Source organism: Typopeltis vanoorti, chromosome 13 (genome assembly GCF_054136105.1).
Source record: "Typopeltis vanoorti isolate ZY-2024b chromosome 13, IOZ_Tvanoo_1.0, whole genome shotgun sequence".
NCBI lineage: Eukaryota > Metazoa > Arthropoda > Arachnida > Uropygi > Thelyphonidae > Typopeltis > Typopeltis vanoorti.
The window spans coordinates 109,277,216-109,300,971 of record NC_143561.1 but is presented as its reverse complement, the minus strand read 5'-3'; the positions used below and the strand labels follow the sequence as shown (position 1 = coordinate 109,300,971).

Here is a 23,756-nt window from a genome sequence, read left to right as displayed (position 1 = left end):
CATTATTCTTTGTGTATAATGTATAATGTATGTGCTCTATGCTTTTCTTTCGGAGTACACTCTCTCTATGAGCTTTGCTCTTGCACTTAGAGTTTTCAGGTGTACGTTGATCAGGCCAAGTCCTCCGCGGACTACATAAAAAAACTAACTGTCAAAATAGAAATCTGAGGAACGAATTATACATTTTCGCATAGGTTATTATATTCGATTAGTGCGTCTGTTTTAAAGAACGCATTAGGCGCATTAATCGAGGGATTGCTGTATATATAATCCCATAATTAAAGTTTCTGAACCTGTCGTTGAGGGAGTATGGTAAAGATTAGGTAATCCGGATATCCTGCTGAGACCAAGCATGGATGTTTTTCAAGCCACTTCGACTCTCTCGCGATGAGTCCTTGGAGGTGTCACGTAATAATAATAATAAGTTGAGCAGTGGTCGCACACCGGGCGATGAAATTTATCTACTGCTAAAAGAAGTCCGTTCGCAAACAGCCAATGCGCAATTCTTTGTATTTCCCAACTACTTCGTGATTAAATATCGTATCTGTTAGCCATTGTTTAGCTAAACACTAAATTATGGATTTTAAAAGATTGTTTTAATTGTTAATATTTTTAAATACATAATTTTTGATTTATTATCTTCGTTGGTGGTGTTATCGAGGTTTTATTTCTGAGCTCATTTATTGGTTCGCCTTCAACATTTTTTCCTCTTCATATCTCTTCGAATGAAGAGATATGAAGTCCCGTACCTTTAAAAAATACAAACCGATGTGTGCCAAATTAATAACACTTTCTAATATATAATACATTTCTAAATGAGTAAAACTTAATTTCTATCATAAAAGTCTTGCTGTTTTCTGCTTATTTAATTTCGATGTTTGGTAATATTCAGGAAACAAAAAACGAATTACGGGAGTAAAGTGCATTTTAACAGGAACAGCGCTGCATCATGGGAAAAAGGATCTCACCAAAAGTGTATTATTATTATTATTATTATTATTATCATCATCATCATCATCATTATATTATATCAGATACATTCTGTACGTCAATTTTACCCACGAAAGGTTAATAAACGATGTCATATCGAGACTTGTGTGGGTTGGGCTAAGGATTAGATAAATCCGGAAACTCTGCTTTAAAAGACAAAATTCAAGCTCTTCAATAAGCGATGGCGATCTCCCACTAGGCAGTTTGCCGAAATCAAGTCAACATTTAACAAAAAAAACAGTTATTAACTGATAAAAGCAATTCTTTTTTTCCACAGAGTCCGATTTAGAACATTATATCATATTTAATAATTCTACTCTAATATCTATATTCAATTTTTACCACTTTTACACCAGTGTACACCTTAATTTTCACTTTGCCTTTTAAATGTAGCGCGCTGAAACAACTTGTTTCATGTGGGATTTTTTAATTCCTCGCAGTGCAGTCTGGTCTTTCTAGATATAGTGAAGCAACCAACACACGCGTTCAGTCAGTGTGTTTTGAGTTCCAGGTTAAGCACGCATAGAATTTTCATTCATACTGACAATGGCCACTTTCGATGAGGTTGGTATTGGTGATTTCGTGCTTTTGGAGGATATTTCTATGGAATCATTCATGGAGAATCTTCATAAAAGGTAATTTGTTTTTTTTTTTCTAATGAGAGTAAAGTTCATTTGATGGAATTCTAAGTTTATAAACTCCCCTACTCATCTTTCTAACGCTTTATTAATTTGCGTCATTTGACGCGGGAAGTTTGTTCGTTCGTTTTACCGGCAGCCGCCTGCTGAACGCCGAGCATTACTCACGAGTTCCGGCCACTCCCGGGGTTCGTTCCAGGAGGTTTCGCAGCTGGCATTGAGATAGCACTTATCATACGTTCGACAACATGTTTCATTTTCCACATCATTTTTTCCTCTTTTTTTTTCTTTTTTTCCCCCACTCTTCCTGAGATTACACCTCAGAATAGCTAACGTACTCCGGACTAAACGTAATTTTAAACTTAGTTTTAAAAGTGCCACTTTCAGTGTTTTTGTTTTAACATTAATATATTATTAGTTTATTAGACAGAGTAGGCACGATTATATGGAGACATTTGCTTCAAATGCACAAAAAAAAAAAAAAACAACCTCGCATCACCACCCAACACACACTTTATGCGAGTTTATTCTGAGAATTTATGAATTGTTTTGAATAAAATACAGTATATAGAAACATTCTGCACTGAGCCGAATGCACAGTGTGTTTCTTATTATTCTCCAATTTACCTGCTGTGAAATTGGAGAATAACCAAAAAAAAAAAAAAAGTATTGAAACGGAAGTAGTAATGGAAATTGGCGAAAAATGATTGTTCTGAACTGAATGCTTAATATTTGTAGGTTTAATATCACTGGAATTCAGAATTGTCGAGTGGGGTGGGGGCAAGTGAACGAAAAACCTTGGATGACTATATAAACAGGCTTTTTGTGTTATTATTATTAAGTATGATCATCATTCCACCTTGGAGGTGCAAGACAAACCATGAAAGGTCTCAGTAATAAGCATAATGCTTATCAAACCACATCTTAAATTTTGAAGTTTCTTGAACTCGCCACATTACTAATCAGTGCATTTCACCTAACCCATTTTTCTAAAACCTAATTCTCACTTTTGCTGCTCCCCCCCCAATACAACTTTCAGGAATAGCCTCGAAGTCTTTCCATGTCTCTCTCTCTCTCCACTGTGTTATTCTGGTAAAATTCTACCAATTCATACCTTCGTGATGTTTCTCAGCTTTTTAAATAAGCTAACTAAATGCTTATGATCCTAACACGATCAGTGAAACTATGACATGTTTACTTCTGCATATTACTGTCTTATTCATAATTACCACAATCTACTGTTTTCATGCTGTGGGAAGTGTGATTCTTATTGATTCAACACCAATATATAGAGTAGGTTATTATTGTTATTCAGAGTTATAGCACCCACAGCTAAGTGCTTTATGGCTGTTATTTGCATTTACATGCGTTTCAGGTTTCAATAGGAGGATAAACCCTTCTGCTTCTGTATGAGGCCAACTAACTCGCTATCAAAACTGGTAGGCTATAATATAAGTTTGTTTTTATGGTCAGCATTAAATAAAATTGTATTTTAACTCGCTATCAGTTGAAAAGCCCTTATAAGTTCACTAGACTTGAATCCATAGATGGGATTTGAGCTAAGGATGTTCCATCCAAAGGGTATCAATGCTGACAGTTATGGAAGCTCAATATTTAGAACATCTGTGTTCAGTTTTGGTGTACATGTATTATGTGGCAGTGCTATCTTTAAACAGGCCTTTTTACTTTAAAAAAAAAAAATATAAATTATTGTAGCAAATCCTGAATAATACTTGTAATTATAAGTGTTAAGCATCCCAAGGCTATTGCTTTCAGGAATACCTTTAGTAAAGGATTATTTATTCCAAATTATGCTTATTTAACAAATAATAAAGGTTGTGCTTGACACCTGCACACACTTTTACAGGTGGCCCATAGGACATGAAGCAGTTTAAAATAAATGGTTTTTCATAACTAATAATAAAAAAAGAAACACCTAGGTTCTGCATTTCATTATAACAAAAGATAATTAAGAAAGTTATTAAATGTTTAAATGCCTTTTGTGGCTTATTGGCCACCCTGTACATTATGAATGTTAACCATAAACCAATTTAACATGATCATTGTAAGATATTCTTAGAATGAGAGTAAACTTTAAGTACTTCTTAATTGAGAGAAAGTTACTTGGTCTCACGTAAATGCGGGATTTTTCCTGTAAAAAACTTGTTCATCCTCAAAATGCAAACATGCTGGAGAATACATGCAACTAACAACATAAAATACTCTCGTAATAATTTCAGTTAATACAAGGAATTTATCTAGCTCCAAGAAATTTCAAACCTTGAGATATTTCATGGAAACTTCCTTGTTAAAGGAAGATGAGAAGGAAACAATTCTAAAAATAGAATTGAACAGAAAATCTAAACAATTTTTGAGAATCAGAAAATCCTTTTCAAAATACTTTTAGTGCATACAAAGAGAGGAGGAATGGCACGCTGGTCAGTCCTATTCAGTTTAGCCCAATGGGGAAGATTTTACTGTTTTTTTGTTTTGACTTTGAGTTGATATTGGCAGGATGTTGATTCACATACTACTTTTTTAAAAAAATTTTTTTTTAGTTTTTTTCAGTTTAAACTCAAGTTTGAAATTATGAAAAGCAACCATTCCTGAGTAATTGTAGAATAATAATATTTAAGGTGTTATTGATGGCATAAATAAATGTAATGGTTAAGATAAAATGGTTAAAATCTGACTGACATCAAAATGTCAGTCGGATTTTACTAAATTTATGTGCAAGATGGTTGGTGTGAATGCTAGTTTTGCATATCGAGACTTGAGAACTTTCCAAAAAATAAAAAATTTGGCTCCCTTGGATTATGTGAGTGATTAGTAATGTATATTAACTGTAATACTGGGAGGAGTTGAGGATTAAATAGGCTGGGAATCCAGCTGATTTTACTGTTTTCTTTTATTGAAGTATCCCAGTTGTCACAAGAGGTGATGAAATCATCTACTGTTTATGTCCCCCCCCCCCCCGATTTTCTAAACATTTATAAGAATGTTCTCTTTTGCATATTTTCTGCCAATTTGCATTTAACAGTGTTCATCATAACTTATTTTAATCCAATGTTAATAAGTAATTTTTTTTTTTCCTTTGATGCCTCACAGCACAAATGTTCTACAATCCATGTGACAAGTGCTAATAAAAAAAAAATAATTGAAAGTTTTATATATCAGATACTGTATTAATTATTTTGATTAAACATATTACGACTGTAGTGTAATTTTAAATATGGCAGTAAGCAGTACTTGTTTTGTAAAACAATAGGCACTGGTATACTACAGAAATGTGTAAAAACTATACATTTACCTAGTACTTACTTGTTGAAACATCTCTGTTAATATAAAAGTGGTGTTATGCCATAGCATTGCATATGGTCCCAAAATTAAAGCACTGGCAATCAGTATAATTAGATGTTTTTTTTGTATCTAATTAAATTTGATATTATTGAAGAAGTTGAAAAATTTTGAAAGTTGAAAGTTTTAAATTGAAACTATATAAATAGCAACTATTACTGGTAATTGTAGAATAATAATATTTAAGATGTTATTGATGGCATAAATAAATGCAGTGATTAAGATAGTCAAATTATGAGAAAGAGGAAAGATGATGCAAAGAATATTTTAGTTGGAAAAAAAAAATTTTTATAAACATCCTTCACTCATTGAGTGAAGGTTGTTTGAGATATTTTTTTTCAACTAATGAGGAGTTACTCTTTCACCTAGAGAATGATTATTTCAGCTAAATTGCAGAAGTTATAAGAAAGCTTGTAAACTTTGAACTGAAATCATATGCAATTAAGATTGATGTATCATTTATTCTCTGGAAAAGTACATCATTAAAAGTAATAAAAATTAATTCATAAATACTGTGTTAATTTTGTGCAGTCCTTTATACTGTTTGCATTACAGGATCATTTCAAATATTATGGTTATCATAATTTATTTAGTTCTTCTCTACAGTTCATTTTTGGATTCTAAAGAATTTATTATCTTGATTTTTTATTCTAAAGAATTTTTTTTCCCTTTGCAACAGCTTACAGTACTATTTTTAGTGCAGATTTAGGAAGTCACGATAAAACAAGAAAATAAATGAAAACTAATGCAAAGCAGAACTTGGTGATATTATTTACACTGCAAAACCATATAACTACTAAGTCTTTCATTTTATTTGAACTGAACAGAATTTAGTTCCAAGATGGACATATCTTATTTTTCCATTTCTCAAATTCTGAACATCATATTTCACTGTATGAAACTCAGCCGGCCTGGTTGGCCGAGTGGTTAACATACCCGCTCTCCAGCCAAAAGGCTGCAAGTTCGAATCCTGCCGTGGGCATGGATGTTTGTGATTGTCTGTGAAAATAGTGGTGGTGATCAGTGGTACATGGCGTTGGCATAGTTGAAGGTAGTTGCGGTTGGTGGAGACGGAGAGTTGTAGAGTAGGTGACCTCCCTCGATTAGTCTTTGGATTCCCTGGAGGGAATCCAAAGACTAATCGAGGTGTTATTATTATTACATAATAATATATTTATATATTAAAAAAAAAGCTTTAAGTATAAACATATTTAAAGATCTTGAAAAAAGACAAAGCAGTATGGTAAGTGATACTTCTTCCTAGTTATTATTTTGTTAATAGGAAAAAATATTGACAAAGAAATTAATCTATATTTCTATGTTATCTGGCTTTTATTGATAGTAAAACACTGCACAAAACTGTATTTCAGAAGCCAGAATACTTGAGTCTTATAACTTATGGTCTTCCAACAATCAAATAAAGTGGCATTCATAGATGGTCATAAGCTATGAGGTACACACTTTGTACATAGTGGACAAACTCAATATCATAGACCTCTAACAATAGTATCTTGAGATCCTGTGGTTTTGTAAAATTCTGATTGAATCCCTGTACTTGTCTTCTGAAATAATGGTTGAAATGAAGAATTCTAACGTTCTATTTTCATTGGAGCATGGAGTGAGACAGGGATGAAAATTATCATCAGTGTTATTTAACTGCTTCCTCAAATTTGTTGTAAATGAAGCCCTGGAGAACTGTGATATTGAAATTATAGTAGGAAGAAGAAGAATAAACCATCTAAAGTTTGATGGAATTGATCTTCTAGTGGAAATCAAATCTTCAGGAAATCACCACAAAATAAGCTTATACTCTTAAAAGAAAAAAAAAAATTGCTTAACCATACATATAAAAACAATACCTATACTTCTGACTAAGAAGGAAGTGCTGTAGCAGAAACTGAGAAAATCCTATTTGAGGATATACCCATATGAGAAGTTGATCAATTCAGATACCTTGGCAATATCTTTAATAAAGATGGCACATCAAGACAAGATATTAGAACAAAAATTGTAAAAGCAACAATAGTACTCAAAAAACTGAAACTACTATGAACAGATAACAAGCTTGCAATTATCAGCAGATTATGCCTTATTTGACATACTAGTTAATTCAGTACTTCTATAAAATACTGAATTAACTAGTATGTCAATTTAGGAATTTGTTTTTATGGAAGTGAAACTTGGATCCTCCTAAAAAATGAAAGAGGTTGTTGGCATTTGAAATGAGGTGCTAATGATGATTCCTAAAGATACCATATGCTGATTACATCACAAATTTGAAGTAAAACAAAGAATCAGTTCTTTTACTGATCCAAGCGATCATAACTAAGATTCAAAGGAAGCAGCTTATGTGGCTTGGTTATATCAGCAGATCAAATGGTATACCAATGCAAGGCTCTTGAAGGACTTATTCCAGGAACTTGATAAAGAGGCAAACCTAGAATAAACTGGATAGATAATATAAAAAGTTGGACTAGTGCTTCATTTACAGAGCTGGAAGCAAAGTGTTCAAGGACTGAGTGGAAGATTTTTGTAAGCAACATTTCCTAATATATACTCTATGGTCCTTTGTGAACTGTGGGATGAAGAAGAAATTTTGAAGTATTGAACCTACCATCACAAAATTTTTTACAAATTCTCCTTTTACTTATGTGAAAAGATCAGGCTATATTTGGACCTAAAATTTTTATCTTCACCAGTTAAGTGAGGATAAAAATAACAAAATATTGGGTAGCGATGACTAGAACACTCATGCTTGCTATGGGTATTCTAGTCATTCTTCCCCTCTACCAAATCTTATGCTATTTTTGGCATATATTTGAGACCACATTGATATAATAAGGAGGATGCCAACATGCATAGATTAGATGCTTTGTATGCTGTACAAGATCAGACCACACATGGTATACTGGGTGCAGATTCAATCACTTTGTATCTGGTGTAATGAGGAAATTAGAGGGGGGGGGTGTACAGAAATAAGTGACTAAGATAATGCAGGACTCAGATGTTAGTTGAGAAGTGTTTCAGGAAGTGCAGAATTTAGGTAGGCAAGAGGTGATACGATTATATAGACGAGTTATGTACAATGAACCGGAAAATCCTTCACAACATCCTTATATAACCTGGCAGTTATGCGTTGAAGAAGGGAATATAAAACTATTTTATATGGAGAGTGGTAGATGAATAGAATGCATTGCAGGTGTTATGAATGCTAAATTGGGATGATTTTAAGATTGATTATGAAAAAATATATTGCTGGTTGACTGAGACCTGTGATGAATCTGATTAGATGGAAGTTTGTAACTATATATTGTATCTTAAGTGATGCCTGTGTAATCTTGGGAAAATAGCAGCATCTGCTTCCATAATGCTAGACCTTTAGAAATGTATGGACAGACTTATGTGTTTGTCGAACATGTTGTTTATTATTTTAACGGTATAATCGAACACAGAAACTAAGTAAATAATTAATTTATTAACTTAATGCTGATATTTCGCTGGTGTTATAATTATTTTTTTATTTATAGTTATAGATTATTTTAGTTTTTGCTCACCCACGGTACTAATGTATCATAGGTTTCCAACCTCTGAATTGTTTGTGATTAAATCAATTAAGTGTTTACTGATTTAATGATACGTTAATCATTAAATGATTAATGATAGTTTGCAATCACTTTTAAGTGGTATTAATAAACAGGCTAGAGTAAGGATGCAGGAATGATGCCAGTTATGAGAAGGTGGCTGGTATGTCCGGGAGGGGGAGAAAAACATACAAGTAATATAATCCTCATTTGAGGTTTTCTAATGTTATAACACCAGCGAAATATCAGCATTAAGTTAATAAATTAATTATTTACTTAGTTTCTGTGTTCGATTATACCGTTAAAATAATAAACAACAGACCTTTAGAAAGATTGTAGGTTTGATTCTATTCGCTAATTTAGAGAGACTTTACAGGCTTTTCTTCAGCTTATTCAGTCTCTAGGTTGATTAATCGATCTCTAGTCCAGGCAAGTAAGATTTTTCTCCCAAATCCTCAGGTGTTTGACTCTGCAGCTCAAAAATTGACCATAGAACTTGTACTGTCAGACATATCTTAAAACTCATTACCACATGATGGTGACATTTGTCTGCAATCTCTACCCTGAAAACTGTCAGTCACTGATAGTTTTGCTTTCTTATTCATGATGTCTGAAGTGTGAAGACAGGTTCCCATTCATCTTCAGAAAATTAAGGCTTAAGGCTTTCTTTATTCCTTGTGCAAACCAAAAGGCAATACAGGAATGGTTTTTTTTATTGCATTTTAATTGTAATCGGTTTCTTTTAATTTTATAGAAACTGACATATCCACAAGATTTGCACACTGAAAAAACATTGCATTATGGTACTTGTAGTTCATGACTTTCTGGTTCCAGAATGCTATAACTTCCAGAGAAAGAATGTTTATAGGTTAAATTCTGGTTGCCAACTACAAGAACTTCTTAGGCTACAAGATCTTTTTCAGATTCTTTAGTTTGTAAAACTTTCGCACAGGAGAATTTTTCTCTCTCTCTCTCTCCCATCCTAGAAATTCATTACATCTCAAAAAAATCAACCACAGAACTTATATTATTTCGGATAATATTATACCAGTGAAGGTTAAGGATCACTAGATGGCATCAACTGTGTGCTGCACTCTCATATTTAGGTCGTCATAATCATTGGTAACCACATGAAGATATTGGTGACAACAAATTATTATTATTGTTATGTGACACCTCCAGGGATTCCAAAGACTCGTCGAGGGAGAGTATGCTAACAGCATCGAACAATTGATCCCCTTTCAACTACAAACCGTGCTCAAACTTGTAACTTTTCGCGTGAGCCATTAGTAGCAGACTCTCTACCAATCTGCCAACATTATGGACTCTACAACCGTGTTATAAATAACTATTTTAATTTCCCGACACTTAGACCTTCATATTTGATCAACGGTTATTTTACTGGCATGACCTCTAGTGAAAAATAGAAATTAAAAAAAAAATATTTTTTTTGTAATTTTTATTTATTTCATTTTTTTTAAAATATATATTCTATTTTCCCTAGAGGTCATGCCAGTAGAATAGCCGTTGATCAAATCATTGTCTCTTTAGCATACTGTATGAAATGTAATTCAGCTCGTCTCTGTATATATGTGTATACTCCAGATGATGACCTTAATACGAAGGTCAAAACATCGGGAAATTAAAATAGTTACGACACAGTTGTAGAGTTCATAATTTGTCTAAAATGAATGCTGATTACCATGTAACACTAAAGGAAAGGATTATTGGTGATAATTAAGGATGGAGACTGGTTGCTTATTGATTTCCAAGAAAAAAAAATAGAGCTGAAATAATTCTTCCTGTTCTCCTTGGAAATAAAGGGCATTACAGGATTTATTATTTACTGTGAAGTAGTTGAATTTTTTTTTTCTTCATTGATGTTCTTTCTGATATTTAAACCCCTACATTTTATAATGTATTGAGTAATCTTTGACTGTTTTGGTAGATATATTGTTGCACACTGTCAAAACTGTCTTCCAGATTAAACATTTTTTTGTGTATTTGTGGAAATCTGATTCTCCCTTATGAATTTAGATTGTGTGGACTGTGAAATGACTTTGGACAAATGCACTGTTGTTAAAAAAAACCTTCCAAGAAGAAAAAATACATGACACTTGTCATAGCATATTCCATTTGTAATCATTTCTATAGGTAGTATTGATTTTCATTACTGCTGTGTGAGAAACCACTATCTTAGTTATTAGTCCTGAATTAGCTTAGTTGCCATGTTTAGTCTAATGCAAATTTCCTGAATTATTCTTAGTTTACCCAATGTCATTAATGTGCTATAGTGCTAGAGCTGTTCATTAGTGGGATTATTATGAAAAAAATTAAAAAGATTATTTCAAATTTAACCTGGTTAATTCCTCTCCCCTCTTTAATCCTTGCAAAAATTTATTTTTTTCTGCTTATAAGAATTTCTGCACTTTTACATATTACATTCATTATGTTTAGTGTCTCCCCTCCCCATCTACAGACTGAATTCAGATTCTACTGAGGCATGGGCATGTGGAATGTTTTTATGGTAGATGATTGACATTGTCCAGTGTGAGACCATCACCCTGAAAGGGCTTCAAAAAGTATCTTATTTCTTCTCCTGAATAGGATTCCGGGATTATTTTAGTTTTTGCTCACCCACGGTACTAATGTATCATAGGTTTCCAACCTCTGAATTGTTTGTGATTAAATCAATTAAGTGTTTACTGATTTAATGATACGTTAATCATTAAATGATTAATGATAGTTTGCAATCACTTTTAAGTGGTATTAATAAACAGGCTAGAGTAAGGATGCAGGAATGATGCCAGTTATGAGAAGGTGGCTGGTATGGCCGGGAGGGGAGAAAAACATACAAGTAATATAATCCTCATTTGAGGTTTTCTAATGTTATTGTAGCAGTCATGTGATGTTTTGTTTGTATGCTGCAAAATGGAAGGGCATTTAATAATTGTTTTTCTGTTACTATATTACTATCTTCATGCCTCTAAATGTTTTTTCTCATTATATTCACTAACTAGTTTGTCTTGTGGGAGGAAAAGTTTAATTTCCAGGGAAGAACCTTCTCTCACCACCTTTTGTCAGAAAAGTGCTTAGAAAGGCTTCTCATTATAATGATTCTTTAGATTTCATTAGTTCTTTAAATAGAAATGAGTTCATGCTTTCTTAATAGTTAAACATAAATTTGTTTTGTAATTTTCATCAAAAATTAGGTTTGAACAAAAAGGCTCATTTTTGCAAGGATTATAAATCTCCTAGTAAATGGGGGGAGGTATTCGTTTCGTGTAAGTGCACACTCTGTTTTTTTCAGCTGAACATGAATTGTGATGTCTCTTTCAATTTTTCTGAATGTGAAAAAAATGTCAAGCCGTTTAAAAGGGTGGTTGTATTTTTCTCGATCTTCTGAATAGAAACAGTAATTAAATGAGGTGACTATTGTTTAGAACTAATCCTCCCTTCCCAGCTGCTCTTCAGATTTTGTTCTTCAGTAGGATTTCATTGCACTTTATTTAAAAAGTGAAAATAGAAAAATCGTAAGAAATTCTAATAAAATTGATTTCAGTTTTCATTGGAATTTCTTATGGGGTTTTTGTTATCACTTTATGAAACAAGCAAAAACAAGAACACAACAACAATATAAACTTCCTTTCACATGTTACTCCCCCCCCACTCCCTTCATTCAGCAAAAGTGATGCTAATTCATTGAACACCAAAATCACTTGTCATAGAAAAATTTTCTGCTTGGTTACAAAGTAAATTATAATAGACATGAATATAAATTGTGTATTATAATTTAAACGAAATATCTTATCATTAGTAAGGTTCCTCTGCTTTGAAGCATTTAATTCATGTGTATGTGTAGAGGGATAGGACTCATAGGAAGCTGCTTTGGTCACTGCTTCTCTCCGTTACACTCATTAACTGGACCATTATTTTTGTCAGTTAATTGCATGTGTTCTTGAACATGTCTGCCTACTTTGTGGGAGGAAGAACTCTGCCGAATACCGCACGAAATCGGATTGATTTTTTGTGATACAAAATATGTTCTTTGTAAGTTTGAAATGTCGAGTAAATAGTTGTTTGATTACGTTTAGTTGTTGACTGATTGATTTGTATTTTGTGTTGTTTTTGAATGCAAAACTTCCAACAAATGAAATAATTAATGTGGCTGAACTTCTGTTTCTACATTTTAAACCAGGGAGTGACAAATGGTAATTTTTAATACGTTGTCCAGTTAATATTGTTAAAAAAAAAATCCTCGTTCTATTTTCAAAGATATTAGCAAAATCGTACATATATCCGGAATTTATTTAATAATACATTATAAAAATGTTTTGCGTTTTATGTTATTCGTTCAGTTTGGGAATTTGTTTTTTCAGTTGAAGTATTCAAAGACATCACGAACGATAACAAGGGGAAGAAAGTCGTTATGTCAAAACCATTTTCAGCCATTACATAATTGGAGAGCGTCGTCGCAGAAGAAAACACTATCCTGTGTATAAGGTATTGTCCATGGGATTCTGTTTCTCTCAGCGCAGTGATGAGTCATCGAGATAAGCACCCACGGTTGTCAAATAATTTGTGCTTGTCGACCCACGCAGAGGCGAGAGGAGAGCATCGGCCCTTACTCTTTGACTGTCAAGTGCTCCAAGTCATTCATCGACATTGCATGGCGTCTAATTGTAGTATTACGCTTTTGCGGGTCGGGTGAATTGTATAAGTATTATATCCCGGTTTCAGATAATTCTTGAGATGGATATTGACGAATAAGCATGCTGTCCAAATTTGTTATGATTGTTTAACTTCGTGCAGCTCATCTGAAGGAGAGCATCAGAAGTGCACGTGCGCCTTCATACGATGGTTACTAGATGCTCCTGTCCTTAATACTGGACTTGTTACACCATATCGTATGCCTTTCAAATAAATGTAACAGTTAGTCAGATTCTAGTATAAATAAATCTAAATACCCCCCCCCCCCCCAATCACTCGAAAAAGTTTAAATTTTAATTCATTAAGTCAACTGTCCAACTTTTCCACTTGATAAGCTGACAACTTTTTGACAAGTCACTTATTTCCATGCTAAAGGAAACAGTTATCTTTTAGTGGTATATGATTATAAAAGTTGGTCTCTCAAATTAATAATAATCGTAACGAAATGAGTTGCAGTGTTCTTTTAAGAAGTTCTTTGAGATGAACTTCCCAGATGGCGGGAAGTAATTTTCTGAAGCTTGTCGACTTCAACGACATAAGGAATATGCAGTCTACTAATCACTTTTGTGACCTTTGCTCAGTTGTTGACCCATGCGATTTCAGTATCTGTAGGCGATTTTGAGCACTTTAGAGATTAATTTTGGCGTAAACCTGCACTTTGAACTCGACGTATTTACCAAAGCAGAAAGAAATGGAATTACTAGCGTTGGACTCGCATGACTCCATAAAAGGTTTATCATAATGGTTGTAAAGACAAGCATTGAAGAAACGAAACCCCCCCCCCCCAAAGCCTGTGACATCATTGCAATTAATAAAACAATAGTTACTACATTTGCCTTTCGTATTATGTTCAGTGTAACTTTTCTTCTTGGATACAGGATTAGTGCTTGGGGAAGGGCAGTTAATTCGATGTCATTGTCTATATTCCGTGTTTATGGAATATTAATCTTTTGAGGGATGAAAAATTCTGCTTACCACCATATAAAACAGATTAACTCAACTTCAGTTGAAAAAAAAAAAAAAAAAAAAACTGATTGAAGATTCTTTTGAATCCAGGGCCAAGCAGGGACACGACTTTCCTTTCGGAACTTTAAAATTTCTGAAAGTAATAATAATTTATGAGAAATATTTGGCACCAGTTCCTTTATTGTATATGTGAATTCCACCTACGAAAGGTTGAACTTACTTTAGTATCATGGGTGGACAGATTAGATGCTTATTCATCGGATAGCCTAAGGCCAAACCACGAAATTAGCCTGATAGCTGTTTGGGAAACCGTTCGTTGCTCATCAGAGATACTTTGAACAATTAATAGAAACAGAAGACGATATGTAAGTTGATGATACACTTTTAATTCATATTTTTGTTACGTTAAGATCTTCCTCTGCGCGTTTATCCCGCTTCCAACTCAGGGTACACGTGTTATACTTGATGCGACTTTTGTTAGTACAACCCCCCCCCACACACACACACCGACCTGCCGCTGGGAGGGGGTGAGTTTTTGACTATAGCAGCGTGTGTTCACGGGGCCAGTTTGCCTGTTCTGAGGGACGAAAAACCCGAGTTTCGGAAAAAAAAAGAATCTATCACCTTACGAGACCGGCCAACTCACCTTTTGTTGGAAGAGACCAAATAAAGGTTCTTCACATCACTGATGGGAATCGAACCCAGGTCTATCCGACCAAAGGGCTTCGTCTATTACCAGTGATGGCGAACCTATGACATGCGTGTCAGCACTGACACACTTGAGGTTTTCAGGTGACACACCTTGGATGTTGAAAAATATTGGTATTCTGATGAAAAAACTGCGATAAATCGTGTAAGATCGCTCTCAGTTAAGGCGAAGGTAGGTTTCGGTTCATTGAAATAATTATATTTTATAGTTAGTCTATTTTATTTTGTAGTTAGAGCTAAAGCTCTTCTAATAATTTTCTCTTCTACATACTCTTGTGAAACTCTATTTTCTGCCTTAAATAATATCAAATCGAAAGGGAGAAATAGATTGCTCAATGATATGAGCGCTGCCTGTGTAGTATTAAAATGTACACACTATAGCCCTTCTACAAAGCAACTTTCTACCAGTACTCAGCAACAGAAAAGTCATTAAATGTAATGTAAGTTTGAAATTTCACTTTATTAAATTAATTATATAATATGAATTCATAGATTTTATATCAATGTCCTATTAAATAAATAGCCTAATATGATATGTATAAGTCACCATCAATGATTAGTAGTTAAATTTATAATACATGTATGCAAGTGGCACATCAACAACGTCGATATTTAAAAAAAAAAAAAAAAAAAAAAATGTTTCACACACCTGGGTAAAAAGGTTCGCCATCACTGGTCTATACTGACTGAGCTACGATCACTCTATTTTTTTTGTTACGTTGGGATATGTTTAAAATGACCTTATAAAATTCTTTTTTCTTTTCTTCTCTCGAAGCACAGAATTTTCAAATAGACCAGATTGCCTCTGCCTCAGTATGTGTATCCGTGTAATGGAGTATTAACCGATAGTGAATAAGGCTAACTTCGGAAATGGAAATTGACTTATATTTACTTTCCACTAAAGTAAATTTTTGTGTAGGTGGAGAGACCAATTTTTGCTCACTAAACTCTGTGTCCAGTTTGCTTTGTCGATAATGCGTTGGAGTTTCGGAACCGGTAGAACAAACTCCAGGTTTTAAAAGAATCGGATTTCATTATAGTAGTATGGAGAGTATCTCTTGTTCTCTAGGGATGATCCTCGGAGTTTTGCAGTGCACTGCTATGTACATCACTTGCAGTACATTCTAAATTTATTCATAAATGTCATGCAAAATAGATATTTAAGTAAATTTCCATTTTTCAGATAATATACATGCGGGAATTTGAAATCTTAATTATTGCAAGTTATACTTGAAATTAATGATAATTATTTATCATTAATTTACTTCCTAACGTAAACTGTTTTTCTACAACAAAACGAGCATTTCTTCGTGACTCGAACCACTTGCACTCAGATGACTTAAGTGCACTAATCACAAATAGGTTGCATTTTATTTCAAATAATTTTATTAATTAACCATTCTTGTTATGCTCTTCAACATTGGGGCTGAATTAAAAAAATAAAAAATCCAAACATTTTTAAGACGACTAATGCGATTGCATGCTGTATTGACATTTTATACAACAGTCAGGATTTCAGCAATTGAGCCACTAACAAAGATGTAAAATAGTTTTATTTTGCTATTTTACAAATTGGTTTTTGTTTCTTCGAAAACGTATTAATCTCTCGGTACCAGTTAAAAACTAAATATTTTCAACTTGCTATAATAGGAACGAGTCGCAGTTCGAGCTATTAAATGATTTATACTCGATAGCTTGGAAAGTGTTGGTCAGCGAAATAATTGACGTGCTGAATCAGGACAACTTGAGATAAGGTTGAGGCGAGTAAATGTGAGAATCATGATGATATATATGTAGTTTCGCAGATGCACGAAAATAGGGAAGCCGTTAAGAGATGTAACGGTAACTGCAGAGTTCAACGAATATTACAATTATCTTTGCTAATTGCTAAAAGCACCAAAAATAAGGGCGCAGGCTTTTGTCCTTAGTTAGTACAACTAAGCCAAAAGTTATTTGCAATAGCGAGACTTAGTTACAGAAATCAAATGTAAAGGGTACTGTATTTTTAGAGGGAATAGAATGGGAGAAGCGATGTTGTTAATGACGTCGAAGAATTGCAACCAATAAAAGTAAAGGTTTGTTAAGAGGGCCATGAAGGCTCTCTTTGTTAGAAAAAAAAATCAAGGAAAAATTCATGGTCAATTGTTATAAGCCACGAGCAACGAAAGACAGTTCATTGAGCTCTGGGGAGGCAGTTATCATGGGAGACTAATTATGGCGATACATCAAGGACAGGAAATGGAATTTATGTAGATATTAAGAGATAATTACTTAAAACAGCACGTGACGGAAGAGAATCGGAAGTCTGATATTCCTACCAGCTTGCGCGACCGAGTTTTTTGCGTATCTACTCTCCAACCAGCAGGCTTTGCGTTGAAATCATACTGTGAACATGAATGTCTTGATTGCAGACGAATTTCATCTCTTGCTGCGATACTGCCACCCTGTTCAAGCCACTTAAGGCGTCGAATAGGATGCTTTAATATGATTTCAGATTAACTAAGCCCATCCACGTACTAACAACACGGAAGGCTGTTAATCGTGAAGGTTGAGATCCACATTAAAATAAAAAAAAAATCACGCGGTTTCATTTTATCTTCGATTGGAAAATGAGTATGCATCGTGTAGAATTTTCGGTTAGTAAAGGATATTGGCTTGGAGCATTTTCATGGCATGAGGCATACAAGGGAAGAGTGCTTGTAGTGCATGGGAAAAGAGTCAATGTGTTTGAGGAAACTATAATCAAACTGCTTACCTAGAGTTAAAGGATTAATTAGGCTAAGAGAAATCTTTCACTATGTAGTGAATAAAATGGGAAAATTATTATGATGGAATAACTAATACATGCATATGAAGAAGATAGAACAAAAGAAATCGTTGAGTTCTGAGTAATTTTGTACGTGGATGATCGCCATTGGAGATCTTGTGGTGATAATTATGAGAAACGGATGTGAGAATTGAGGTAGATGAAGAGTGTGTCAATCTTGGAATATTACTCTATTCAGATATGGTCATGGAATATCGTCCCGTGCGATTTGGGAATGTACAAAAGAATTGGCGGTGCCTTCTGACAAGAGTTTAAGTGAGATCAAGTACTGGCGGAATTCCAAGAGTGGGGTTAATGTAGGTCCTTAAAGTAAAAGTAGATCCAAAACAGAAATAGTAAATTATAGACAGATTATCTTAGAAATAGTGGATCGGGTACTGGAAAACATGAACGTGAGATTTCGGGCAAGATTGAGGAATATGATAATCAATTGGGACAATGATTTTATGATGTGCTTTAAGAAGTTACTTTCCTATAATAAAGTAGTATTTGAGATGATAAAGGATAGGCTAAACTGTTTATTTTTTTATTTTTTTATATTGATCCCATGCACGAGAGGTCGAGTGATTTATAGGCCGTGTGTGTGGGGTGCAAATGAGAACTGAGAATTTTTTTTTTTTTTGGAGGGGTTGCGGGTTGTTGTTTTGGAATACTTCTTGAGGAAGGCTGTTCTAGAGGGCAGGTAGACGGAATAAGTGTGTGTTTGCAGTTGCACAATAAAGAGTGCTGTGCATCTGCAGCTCTTGATTAACAGGTGCAACAGAAAGTGGAGGAATGATGGTGCCAATTCACTAGAGCAGTGACCATGGAAGTACCTGTTGAACACAGTCTTGAAACACCACCTGTGAGATAGAGGTAGAAGTGAGTGAAAGAGAAGGATCGTCTGAGCCTAATTGCATGCCTCTTGATAGGCAGCGTATATGCGACATATTTGGTCACGTGCTTCAGCACGTGTTCTGAGCAACTGTTAGGAATGCTATTGCTGCTGTCAGTAATCGTCAATAGTGTTATCATAATGGGGGGGGGGAAGGATCTTTCGGAGTCGATAAAAGACTTATTGTGAATGCTTGTATGGCTGGAGCCACGATTTTGTAAACAGAGCTGATCCGTTTCTCAAAAGGTGAGATATCCGGGTGTTTAATCAGCGGAAAAATAAGTCAGTGTCTAAGACAGTGCTTCCCAAACTTATGGATGTAAAGACCCCCTTGGAAAAATTAAAATATTTCACCGCCCTCATCGAAAAAAAAAAAAAATCATAATACAGACATATATTATTATAATATTTATTGTATTTATATTCAATGTAAAACACTGACAGCGAATATTGCAAAAATCAAATGAAAATATTACATTTTTAGCATCTTAATACACATTTGACATGGCACACTTAGTCTTAAAAGATTTTAAATTTAATTGAAAGGGAGATGGAAAAAACCTTGATATTCCAGGTGAGAATATCCTACTCACTGATGAGACCTCAAAAAAGATTGAAACCGGTCTGGGTAGTGACCTCTTCTCATAATGTAAAACAATATACATACATCTCTTAGGAGCTGGGTTTTACATTATGAGAGAATATTAAAGTTAGTGACGGATCTTGCTCCACCTTTGCATGGAGTAGCCCTGGTGTTGTACTACCCAAGTGATCATTTACACTTGGGCTCGCCGATAGTTTTTTCGGCATGAAACTCTATGGATTTCGATCCGAGTTTCGGACCCGGCTATAAAATAAAACGGGATTTACCATCTCCCTTTCAATTAACAAATTCGCCGGTAAAATAGCCTTTCGGCTTATTATCTTAGATTTTAAATTTGTTTTCATTATTTCACGACCCCCCCCTCAACAAAACTGACTTCCCCCAGTTTGCTGTCAGGAACGAGATCGCCATTGTCTGAAGGCTTATACAAACAGAACTTTCTGTATGCAGCAATTGACCGAAGCATTTAATGAAGGTTGTTCCCAACGCATATTTTGCTGAACTATGCGCAGAAAATTGAAGAGGATCGGTATTGGCATTCGCATGCTTATATGGAAACCACTGAACTGGAGGGTTCGTCCACAGTACTGACAGGAACATCGTGACTGGAAAAGTCATGTGGTCATCCGACGAGTCACTGTACAACTATTATTCTGTACCGAAGGTAGGCAGACAGTTACGGGAGCCTCATGAAGCAATGAACTCAGTTCCTTGTAAACACAACACAAGGCTCTGGAGGTGGTGTCATGATGTGGGTCATGTTCTGTTGGTATGGAACGGGTGCCCAGATATTGCTGGAAGGTCGAGTGTTCTCCAAGAAATATCTGTACATTGTTACCATTCAAGTCCATCCTGCAGTGTTGACTTTTTTAACCAGCAGGTGACAGTTGTTTTATGGATGACAGTGCTACTGTCCATCGCGCAGGAATTGTTCAACGAGCATGACAGCATCTTACACCATTTTCCATGAACACCAAAGCTCAAATCTGAACCCATATGGGACATGTTAGAAAAATAGATCCAGGAGTAAAGTCTTTTACCGTCAAATCCGGTCTAGTTAAAGGACTGTCTGTTGAACGATCAGTATGTTGTAGACGTAGATGCTATCCAACAACACCTTGTGAAATCTATGTCAAACCGCATATGTGCTGTAATTCGGGCTAAAGGAGGTCCAACACGGTAATAAGTTTCTGATTCATGAACTTTTAAAGAGCTAAGAGCACAGAAAGTTGCAGAAGACCTAGGCATCGTATTAGAAACACACCAGAAGAAAGAACAAGTCGAGCCAAATAAAGCTTACTGAGTTTTCACAAGTCTGTTAATAAGGCATTTCAATTGTTTGAAGAATAGACAGTAAGAGGAAGATATTTAGCGAAGCAGACAGAATGATGTAAGCTGCAGTTGTTGGTGACAGATAAATTTATGCAAAAAAGAAAAGGCGAAGTGTGCCGACTAAATTGAACGTAATGTACCAATTTTTAAAGAAGTTCATTTCTGCTCCCCCCCACACACCCTAAATACGAGCCTGGAACTCTTACGACTTGAGCATCTGCTGATCCTCAGAATTGCAGTTGCCGAATCGAAGAATTTATCGTGGATGACGTATCCTCCTTCGCCTCTTCTGACGAATTGTCCAATTAATAAAGCATCGGCTTTGAAGAATTGTTCTTGCTCCATGTGTTTCCAGGTGCTTATTTTATTGTAAGCGTGCAGATGCACTGTCCATTCATGTTTTATTATCTATGACAGTACAATACTGTATTACAGAAATATTTATGATAATTTGCGCATTGTATTTCACTATAAACGGAGTGAAATTAGTTTAAAACAATAACAAGACATACACGGCTTAGCATTCAGGCGTGTTAATTGTTAACCTGTCACTTATTGTTCACGGTGATTTCCGAGCTGCGACGGGTTCATCAATACGGAACGCCATCCCAAGTCGAGGACTGACTGTACTTACGAACACAACAGTTCACACTAAATTTATGTTCGAATTTACTTTGTATGCTTTACAATATTTTGACATTACTCAACTTGGGCTAAGTAAAATATTCAATTTCCTTGAAATGACTAAGGGAAAAAAACTTTCTCCCTGAGTAAACAGTGATACTGTTTCATCATATTTAGAAAACACTTTTTTGACTTGAGGAAAAGTGAGTTCGGGTCGGCCATTCCTTGGCTTTCATTCACATGAAGTGTCAATGCTAACAAGGTTGAATTCTCATTCACATATAACGTAACATGTTATACAGAAATCTTCATTAAATCAATGCTTAATCATTTAAAGTCATTTTTGCAATGAAGAAAGGGAGGAAATGCTCCGACCATATATAGCAGTTTGATTTAGTATTTTTTCATGATGCTTTATTGCTTTTTACGATATAGCAAGGTCTTCATGCACTACTGGCGATATTACTTTTAAGGATCAAAATTGCTTTAGGTTTGATTGCATGGCAAAATTGCTTACACTGCTTCACCGGAAAATGTTTTTTTAACTATTATGCTAACGTCGTTTTCACAATATCTAAACCAGGGGTGGCCAACCTTTTAACTTCCCTGGGCCACATTGGAAGAAGACGAGTTGTTTGGGGCCACACATAAAATACACACGATAGCTGATGAGCAAAAAAAAACGTAAAATATATAGTTAACATATTTAAGTAATTTAAACTTTATTAATTCATGAATTTTTTATTATAAAAGTAAAAGACAAGACAGCAACATGAAATTAGTGAGATGTTTGACATTGTTTTTGAGAAACTAATGCTTCGATATTTAGTTCGATGGAAGTGGTTGCAATTCTCAGTGAGTTCTCAAGGTGGTCATAAGATATTTTGGTTCTAGTTTTATTCTTCGTGTGCTTCATCCTTGAAAATAGCTGCTCACAAATGTAGGTGCTTCCAAATAGCGATGACATGATCAAATTTTTCTTTAAGTTGAATGTCAGATTGTAGCTCTATACATTCCATTTGAAAATTGGCAGGTAATAAGTTTATGTCGACTGAAAATGGAGTCGCAAATATACCAAAAGATTTGATTTTTCCGGAAATCTTGAAACCTGTTCTCAAATCCCTGTATCAAATCGAAAAGCAAGGCTGCATATTTTTCGTTGTTCACAGGACCGTGTTTAACCAACGTGTCGAAATGCATAAAATTGTTTGCCTTCATTTCAGATTGCCATAGCTTCAGTTTCATTTCGAATGCTGTTATAATTTGAAACATTGTATTGATCAGTTGGTTATCACCTTGAAGACGCATGTTTAATTCATTTAAATGAGCGGTCAAGGTCAAATCCACTAAAAATGCCAAATCTGTGAGTCAGTTTTCATCGTCAAATTCTGGCACAAATTTTGTTTTGATTCCATAAACGACTTGATTTCATTTCGCATCTCATAAAATCTTTTCAACATTTTACCTCGACTTAACCATCTTACTTCCGAAAAGTAAATGATGTCCCCCATAGTCAGCATCCATAAATTTAAGGAATTCCTGGAATTGGCGATGATTCAATCCCTTGGCTCTTATGAAATTTACAGCCTTGATGACAATCTGTATGACGTTATCCATCTTTAAAGCTCTTGCGCATAAATTTTCTTGGCGTACTATGCAGTGATATTTCATGATACGTAAATTTTGGGAGGCAATTGCATCGTCTTCTATTAATTTTACAAGTCCATCTCTTTTACCTATCATCGCCGGGGCACCGTCAGTAGCTATAGCAGATATGTTCACAATGGACAAAGAAAATCGCTTTAACGTATTTTTCACTGCTTCGTATAAATCTCTTGATTTAGTTGTGTATTTTAATGGCACTAAAGAAGCCATTTCTTCAGTGATATTATATTCGTCATCAATACCTCTAATAAAAATTGCCAATTGAGCTGTATTAGTAGCATCAGTACTCGTCTATCGCCAAAGCATAAAATTTAAAATTAGCAGCTCTACTCTCCAAACCTTTTTCGATAGATTTTCCTATTTCATCAATTCGCTTGGCTATAGTCTGGTGAGACAAACGGATTTTAGAAAAATCCCCTTTTTTTATCAAGGCAAATTATATCTGCCACGCTTTCCATACATTGCTTAATAAACTCACTCAGCATTCGGTTTTGATTTTTTTTTTTTTTTGCTATCAGGTTTGCAACCACATAACTAGCTTTTACAATAGAATCCGTTTCAGTTGTTATTTTTTTTAAAAAAACTTTGTTGAGATGATAGACTTTTTTCAGTTCCGCTATTTTGTCTTTACGCCACATTCCTTGATACGCACTAAATTTCGCAGTATGTTTTTGCGTGTAATGCCTTTTCAAATTGTAGTCTTTGAAAACTGGTACAAATTCCTACAAATTAATCGGGGGATTCGAGCCTACATAGGCTCGAATCCCCCGATGGAATGGATGTTTGTGATTGTCCTACTAGTCAATTGCTATATGTACTGCTGTTACCTGTGTCCTGACGCAGTATGACTTTGATGTCTTTGCGCCATAGAAAATCAAAT

The 23,756-nt window shown here is 34.7% G+C and overlaps 1 protein-coding gene across 1 annotated transcript in view; it reads left to right on the top strand.

Annotated features, from left to right (window-relative positions):
- The first annotated feature begins 902 nt into the window (after positions 1 to 902).
- LOC150100463 (unconventional myosin-Id-like) overlaps positions 903 to 23,756 on the top strand; it is a 288,786-nt gene continuing 265,932 nt past the window's right edge. The window contains exon 1 of the mRNA XM_090403250.1: positions 903 to 1,625. Coding sequence (XP_090259376.1) covers positions 1,537 to 1,625 — 89 coding nt within the window. The 5' untranslated portion in view covers positions 903 to 1,536. The remainder of the gene's footprint in view (positions 1,626 to 23,756) is intronic.